The sequence below is a fragment of the Rhopalosiphum padi genome, chromosome 3 (assembly GCF_020882245.1).
Source record: "Rhopalosiphum padi isolate XX-2018 chromosome 3, ASM2088224v1, whole genome shotgun sequence".
NCBI lineage: Eukaryota > Metazoa > Arthropoda > Insecta > Hemiptera > Aphididae > Rhopalosiphum > Rhopalosiphum padi.
In genome coordinates this window covers 12732056-12741536 of record NC_083599.1, presented here as the reverse complement: position 1 = coordinate 12741536, position 9481 = coordinate 12732056, and the positions used below count along the sequence as shown (strand labels likewise).

Here is a 9481-nt window from a genome sequence, read left to right as displayed (position 1 = left end):
ATGAATGCAATATATTTAGTACCATATAGCTCTTCTTTAAACAATAATTACATCGAAGGCTATAAATAATAATACAACATAATATTATAATCCCTGCTCATAATATACTTAAAATTAATTAAAATAATTGATACATTTATAAAAAAAAATCAATAATGTTAAATAATATAAATTTAATGTATCATAAAAACATAGGTAAAGTACGAGTATAATAATAATGATAATAATTCATGTGACATTTTAAATTCGAACACAATATTTATAGCTTAATTATGTAGGTACTTGATGTATAATTAGGATTGCTGTCACTGCAATCAATGGCAAAAAGTCATCAGTCGTAATAATCAAACAGGTACGCTTTGATAAGATTCTCTGTATTGAATACTAAAATATAGGAGATTATTACTAAACTATTTAAATTTCTTAAAAGATTAACACTTACATTAAGTCTTCCATACCAATATCCGAGAAAAAAATATCGCAAAGTCGATAATTACCGTGATTATTAAACGGAAATAATCCACTAAACGATCTTTGTAGTGAACTAAAATATAAATTTAATATTCATATAATGAACAGAACTAAAATATTTATGAATAAATAAATACTCACGGATCCAGAATACGTTCTTTCAAACTATCGCGTCCCATGTAAACAATTAAATCTTTGAATATGTTCTTTAAATAGTTTCTACTAGAATAAGTCGTTTCACTTTCAGTCAGTCGTACTGTTGAAAATATTTGCCAAGAAATCGAATCAGAATATAAAAGTTGAGCAAACAATTTAGCAAGGTTTACTAATTTGATTGGGTGGAAATGGTGGATAGTTGGGTAGCACTGTATAAAATAAATTTCTAATGCTTCCACAATTGAAGCGTTTATGAGACATAAATTCTGAAAAATAGAATAGACATGAGAAAAAATATGACGATGATATTTCACACTCTTATTTTTTTCTACATTGATATTTATTATTTCTATCCATTATACACACAATTAACTAATTCATTATAACTGTGTACTAAACATTGTGACTAAATTAAATTACAGCAATATTTTTACCTTTTATTAAAACCACAATGATTATATGTCTTCATTGAGTAATATTTAGAACAGTAAAATATATGTATATGATCCGGGGCGTATTTAGGTAGGGGCTTTGGGTCCCGTTGCCCAGAGCGGCAAATTTTTATTTCGTACTTTACATACTGAATACTGACGTAGTGACGTCAATCATTAATATTTTTCACAACAAATGTGTGCCATAAAGGCATAGAATACTATAATATTTATATAACATGGTGTTCTATGGTATTAACAGTTTCACTATTGCGCGGCGTAGAAGTATTTAGTTTTTTTTTACTGGGGGGAAGGCGGCAAAATATGTGTTGCCCTTATCCTAAAATCCCTAAAAACCCCACTGTATATGATTAAATGTAGAATGTAAATAATATATAGATTATTATATAGATTATAGGTACCTGGTACCTATTTAAATATTTTCCAATAAATTTTATTTAATTTCAAATTTAACCACTCATATAGTTATACTGTGTACAGTAATAGATATAAGATAACAAATATTAGCGTAATATTTAATAAAATAAATATATTTTTAAATTTAATATTTACTTCAATTATAGTTCCAAAAACTGCATTGTATATAATACTATGTTCAAAGCAGCAATCCAAATATACAAGGCACAGTTTCATTTCTTGACCAGGTTTCAATTTAATTTGCATTAATTCAAGAGCAATATCAAGTGGAGGTAATTTCAAATTTACCATTATGTTAATGGTTTTTTTTATTGCTATGTTTCTGCTTAATGATAACATATTTGCTTCCGATTCTGTATTAATAAATAATTATTAAACATTAAGTAATAACTAATTATATATATATTTATTAAAATATAGTAAGTATATAGGCTATAGAGCGGGAATATCAAATCCATGGCACGCGAAAAATTAAAATATTTTTACTATATATAATAGGCACGTATACAGGGGGGTCCCCCACGAAATAATTTCGAGTAACGAGGAAGAAAATGTTTTATTATGTCGTGGTACAATTTGTATCGCTATATTTGGTAACCCCCACGAAATTTTATTTTGAATACGTGCCTGATAATAGGTAAAAATATTTTAAGCATACGGCTTTTATCGATCAATAAAAATTATTCAATTTTGTAGATAAAATAATGATATTTAATACTGTATTTAGTATGTAGTATTATGTACCTAAACTAACCTTTTTTATATTAGTACATCAATCATACCATAAAAGACAACAATTTTTTTTACAATATTGGATAATATAATACATATAATATTTTTCATGGCACGCTCGACAAAAAAGGTAATTTTTGGCACGTAGTGTTCAAAAGGTTTGCAACCCCTGCTATAGAGGTTACAGTGAATAACAATTATTATCAGTATATCACGTATCTGTCAACAATACTTTGTTATTGTTCTTTTTAATAAAAGGAAATAATATTAAAAATAATAAATTTAAATAAATTATAGAAAAAATATATTTATTTTAATATCAGAAAAGTATTTTATAGATAACATTAGATGAGCTTAAAATGAGACTTCTATGTGTCTAATATGATTGAAAAATGATTTTTGTTTAAACGAAAGTTTTAATTGTTTTAATGGTAAAGAAACTACAATTTTTTTATTACTTATTAAGGCTATCTATAAGCAACTATTTTAATCCTTACCATGTTCATCTTCGTCATCGGCCATTTCGTCAAAATCATATTTTGCAAAATACCAAACTTTACGTTTTAATTTAAGTATTTGCTTGCTATTAGTTTTATAAATAATTTCATTAGATTTAAAATCTACATCATATATAAAATAATCTAAAGAAAAATAAATGAAAATTAAAGCATGGAAACAGGAAACAATAGTATTTTGATGTGGATTGTGTATAATAAGCTATTACCTAGTTCATATAGAGGATCGTAATCACAACTTAAAGTGATTAAATGAGTGTATTGTTTACGACGATTTACTAAATCAAACTGCTGTTCGTCTTCGATATAATCTCGATATGTTATCAATATAATTCTTGTTGCCAAATATTGAACCTAAAATACGAGTATATTGTTTGAAATAAACTTAACAGTTTACTACATATCACTATTCACTAATATCAAACAATTTTAAATGGTTAATTAGCCATAAGTAGTATAATGATATTAATACAATCGAATTAATTGAAAATGTTTTAGTAAATAGACAATTATTATTCTAAACAATAATTTTATAATAGTTATTATATATCATCTATGACTACACGATTAAAAATAATATTTTAGCAAGTATTTACGTATTCAAATAATGTTTTATAAAAATATTAGATACAAAGGATAATGCAAAAAATTATTTGTCAACTATAATTTTATATTTGTCTATAACTAATCTTCAAATAACATGCTATAGAATATAGATAACCAATAATAATAAATAGATATGATTATTTTTTTATTGCTTTTTTCAGTAATATATATAATTAATTAAATCTAATATATTAAATGTAGTTAATCTAAAGATGACTTATTATTGCGTAAAACAATTATTTTAATTATATTAGTTCGGTAATAACAAAATATGTATTAAAATAATAGTAGGTCCCAATAATAAATATATAAATATAATGAAATAATCAGTACTTTTAAATTAAACTTGAAAATTATTATAAAACAATATTGATCAGCAAATTATCAACATTTTTGTTATATAAAAATCATTGATATTCGAATTTGAGTAAAATCTAATCCGTCATTTATTATAAAAGGTACAAAAAATATTAATTTACCGATATATCAAATTGATCATCTTTCGAAATATTTTGCAGCGTATCAAACATGTATTTCAAGTCTAGTTTATTCTCCGGATTCGAATTAATTTTTGTACCACATACTTTCAAAATTACTTCTACCATATCCAATGAGTGTTTGGTCGGTGATTTTATAAGTTTTGTAATGATATCAAGAGCCAACCAGTCTTTAGCCTAGATTAATAATTAACAAACATCGATAGAAAATGTGTACATTGTGCATTATTCAAATTTAATATGTCAATTAAAATAACTTACAACATTGTGATTAATCATAAAAATTATAAATAGTATTGGTGGCTTGTACTTGTACTCCTTTTTAAATTTGTATGCATTTGTGAACATATGAATGCACCTTATCAACAGCAGTTCAATCACGTTAGGAAACTAAATGTATAAGTAGACTCATTTGAATTAATGTGCGAAATTGTTTTTATCAAAAAATTAAAAACTGTTTACCTCGAGATTAATGAAGGAAACCAAAGTAGCATACATATTTGTACTGTGGAGTGATGCCGACTGTGCGTTTATTATAGCCTGACAAAATAGCCCCTTTCCACGTACAATATTTAGTTGCAATAATTTATTTCTTGTATGTCGTATATTGCCTGGGTTTAACTTTTCTATTGCAGCTTCAATAGATAATTTCAAATTATCCCAATTACTCATCTGTTCTGATACACTAAAAATAACAAAATAAAATTTAATAAAAAATAAATATACAATGGTTATTAAATATTTTTAGATTTAGTGAGCGGAGCGATAAGTGTATTGATTGTATAATGTTGTTGTGTGCATGTGTGTGTGTGTGTGTGTGCGCGCGCGCGCGTGTGTGTGTATTATTGTGTTATTGACTTATTGTGTATGTAAACAATGAATAGTTGAAAAATACTTCGATTTTTCATTATTTTGATGATGGTTTCTGATAGAAAATTTTATCTAGTTTTAACTTAAAATAAGATAAAATTTAAATTTCGTGTAGATATAAAATACATTATTATTTATTACTTTTTACATTCAATTTTTAAATGTACCCCATAATTGGCCATAATGCGAATAACAAACACAGCATATTTGCTATTTGCTTGAAAAATGTTATTTCTTTCTCTTTCATCAGTATATTCAAATAATATACCTATTATATAATTTTTTTGTATATAATATATTATATACAAAAAATCAAAAAAAAATCAGATAACCACGAATTGGTATTATAAATAATTAACTTAATTTATTAAATCTAAAAATAAAATAATTTTTAACTTACTTGAAAACATTATTTTTAGTAACGACGTTCATTTTTTTGTTATTATTTTTAGAATCTGTAAATACGTAATAAAAAATTATAATTAATAAAAAAGGTATACTAGGCTTACATGTATTTTCTAAACACGAGTTGTATAGCAAAAATGGATTATTATTCCTTAATATTATTATATTAAAAATGATAGAGAGTTATACTAATTTGATTTTCATATTAAGTGCTAACTTTAGAAATAGGAAGGTAGAAAATAAATGGCAACACAATTTTAATTGGAAATATAAATACTTTATGGTTTATTTCATAATTACTAAAATTAATAATAATAAAAAATATTTAGTATATAAACGTAGAGGTGCTAAAAATGAGTAGTTTCCTCTCGCATATATGCGATATCATTTTCCTTCAAATTAAAATATTGTATTCATTATATTAATAGTATATAGGTAATTAAAAGAATTAATTTGAAGTTATTATAGTAGTTATAAATTTAAAAAATTATATTTCACTATATTTTATCACAACGATTTTTTATTTTTTATTTATGATATTATATTTGATATTTGCCTGTATATATATAAATAAATTGAACAATATTTTGACCAAATAAATGATAAATATACATATTCAAATTATTAAAAGGGTGACAATATCTTATTTTGATAATGGTGGAAAATGGACGGTTGACTAAGATTTTTTTTGTTATTATTTTTTTTGAAAAATAAACATGGACGAGTATGGTATTTCATTTTTATAGAAATAGGGCTACGATTACTTATAAATCCATAACGTATCCACCTGTACCTATAATTTTTTTTCATTCCATTTATTTTATCATATTTACATTACTATAGCATTACTATAGTATAAAATGTAAATTGCAGATACTTCTTTAATACATTAATTCTAAACTCGACGGTTAGACATAAAGGTACATGTATTTAATCACACAAATATTTATAAATAAAGATTAACAATGGTTTTTGAATTGCTAATAAAGAAGATTGATTATTTTTTAATCAAATAGACACATTATCAGACAAAATTATACGATATACAAATATTGTAGCGGTTTTATATCATGAGAACTGTTAGTTGGTTTAATTATTCAGTCAATAATTGAACAGCTAGAATGCTAAATTAAATTTCACAATAACCATTTAGGCCTTTCTAAAATGTAATACTTAATAATATCATAAAAAAATGATAAAGATATAAAGAATATTTTTGAATTAATTTGAACCAGTTTACTTTTTGTATTGAGTTAATTATTATAATTATAATTGCCATCGATGAATTAAACTGTTCAAGCATATATAACAGTTTTACATGTTGATATTTTTAACAGTAACTAATTATTTCAAAAAGTATTTTGTTATAGACGCTTTTTGTTATGTTACGTTTTTGAACATGTATTATTTCTTAGTTTTGTTGATACATTTTTAAAAAAAAAGTTATTTTTTATTCCTCCGTCATTATTATGTATTTTTAAATGAAAACAAAAAATTTTGATTTCATATTCTAAGGCAAGATATTTTATTGAAAGTCTCATGAAAAATCGAGTTTTTAACCAATAATTTGTAATAATTATAAACCAAGACTTATAGATTACAAGTATTTAAAATTTAGACGAGTGAAGCAAAGTAGATTGTCTCATTAAATATTTGTCCACAACGGTACTTATCTTTTATTTTTTATTTTTAGTATAATATATTATACAATTTATAGATGTATCGATGTATCCACAATATATATGTTTGATGTAATGGAGGAAAAAAATATTGAAATTCGTTATAAAAGAATTATCCATTAGTGTCACTTAAAAGGTATTCCGCTAATATTTGCTTCTTTTCAGAATCTGTTACAATTATAAAAACATTAAAGGTGTACGATGAATTTAATGAAAAAAAAAGATTTAGATCACAGAATGAAAAAACGTCCAGCTGGAGATACCTTTTAACATTCAATACTTAAAATAGAATTAACTACAGATTAAAAATCGATTTAAATGTACAAAATTCTCAGAATATCTTCATTTAGAACACGAAAATTGTTTGCACGGTGACATTTAAAAAAGCGTAGAGAAACTCGGTTTAAACGTTGGTTAAATTAACTGTATGAGGAGGAGGAGGTATCTACTGTAACATAAAATAAGCGCTATCGTCATAATCGGCAAAACCTATAATATTAAGTAGGTACTAAATGCAAATGTCGCAGTAAAATGTAAATTATATATTATGCATATGGTGACGGATATTATAGAGAATCAATTTTACTGTAATGAATTACTTCACGCCACTTCGGCGGTGATCACAAACACTGTATAATATCGTACTAATAAGAATATATTATTATGGGCGATAGTCCTCCATATACTCACAAAATTTTTTGCGGCCATAGAAAGCCGACATATTCAGCGGTTGCTCTTCCGTGTCCGAAGAATAGATTTCAAACATAGTGGTGATAACGACGATGACAATATTATTATTATTATTATTAGATGCGAGCGTGCAGCATCGACGGAAAACTCTACAGCGAGACTGCGGTGAACATGCTGCTGCGTGTGGCGCGCGAACGCAATTGTAGAGTGGTGGACTGGTGGCACGACGAGCAAATCTGAACACAGCAATCGGTGGTCTCTGGCGACGGCGACGTGAGGGAGGGTCGGCGCGCGCCGCAGAGAGCGACGTCGTCCGTCGTCCGTCGTCGTCGGCACACAATATTTTTCGTCGCGTACAGAAGGGAAACAAACAAGACGGGCCCGCGTTCGCGCGCGTATATCGTCCATTAGTTTGCGGCGGCGACGACGACGACCTTGAAAACCGTGACTCACCCGCGTCCATATTCCTAATGGGACGTATAGAAGTGCAGAAATAATTAGACACGTGGGGTCGACCGATGTATGTAAACGTGGACGGACCCTTAAATCGGCCTTGGCGCGTGTACGGCGTTCGACCATGGTCCGCGCTATGGTGGGGGGGGGGTTGGAGTACAGAGGCCCGGTTATTTTAAAGACCTGTTGAATTGTAATATGTATTGTTATATACGTATTCTATGTCAAATAATATTTTATGATATACATAATATGTATTAGTATATGAACATTATACACACATTAATATTATATCTATGTAAATATTATCATTTTGATATTTTAATTTTTTTAAGCTGCGGGTTTCCTCGATGTTATAATCGTGTACCTATGAGACGGGCGCATGTAAAACCGCCACGAGTATACCTTTTTTTAGTGTCAACTCCGCCACAAAAAACACAAAAACAAGTAAAATCGAGTTCATGTAAACTACGCCAGATCTATAAAAAAAATATATATAATTTTTATAATAATAATTGTTCACATTAAATAATAGTTAAGTACGCGTAATATGCCAAAAAATATATAAAACTTAAAAATAATAAAATAATAATTGTCGGAACAAACCAATTACCCATATTATAATATATTATACTAATGTATAATAATAAAATGATCATAATAAACATTAAATTTGTAACACTTATTTTTTTTTTAATTTTGAGATAATAATCTGTTAAGTTTTAAATATCTACTTTAGAAATTTTGACTTATCTTTGTCATCGCAACGGATGTCAACGTATTAATGTGAAAAGGCCTTAATACTGGCGGAGTTTCCATATACACCCGTTACAGGTAAGAAAATAAAAATGACGTAGTTTACAATCGGCGCTATGAGCAATTGTATCGCCTGTAGTGGGTTGTTACTATTTTCGATTTAAAATTTAAAAAAGGTCTTTTATTAAGCTGGAAAATTCAATGAAGACATGGCATAAATCAACAGCAAGTCAATAATAATTAAATTCACTTGTTCTTTTTTCTATTCGCTTTAGCAACAAATAAGCAATCGATAGATGTCTTAGCTGATTTAACTGTCTTTGGCCCGTAAATTGTCAACTTAAATAAAAATACAATCACTTAAAATAGTAAAATTCTCAAATGCATTGATTACAGGAGTCCCTATATTGTATTTGTAGTGAGGGCTGCTACCAAGTGACATGTCCTATTCCCGAGTCTCCAATATTTGTCAACTATTAGGACTGTTTTTATTATTAATTATACTATTTTCAACCAGACCGTCCCGACCCTCGTGATGCCTACTAATCGCGAATTTATTCATTACCCTCGGTCGGTTGACAGTTCATTAACTCCGACGAAGCACCTGCAGAATTGCACACATCTTATTTTCACACCACAGTTGATAAAACGAGGTACCTAAAAGCGTATAGCGCATCATTTAATATTTAAAATAAATAATTGAATATAATATTTTATTTTGTTAGTGTACTCGCGGTTACTCGTTAGTGGCACTGGATATTGGTCAACCCAAAATTCGGGAC

General features: G+C 27.2%; 1 protein-coding gene across 1 annotated transcript; it reads right to left on the bottom strand.

Annotated features, from left to right (window-relative positions):
* Positions 1-281: 281 nt before the first annotated feature.
* Positions 282-7566, bottom strand: LOC132923692 (pre-mRNA-splicing factor CWC22 homolog). Its single transcript, XM_060987615.1, has 11 exons — positions 7491-7566; positions 5117-5171; positions 4309-4531; positions 4108-4236; positions 3829-4023; positions 2953-3097; positions 2726-2869; positions 1632-1849; positions 613-893; positions 443-544; positions 282-384 (listed from the first exon to the last, which is right to left on the bottom strand). The coding sequence occupies exons 1-11, from the start codon at positions 7564-7566 to the stop codon at positions 345-347; spliced, it is 1608 nt and encodes a 535-aa protein (XP_060843598.1). The 3' UTR covers positions 282-344.
* Positions 7567-9481: the final 1915 nt, after the last annotated feature.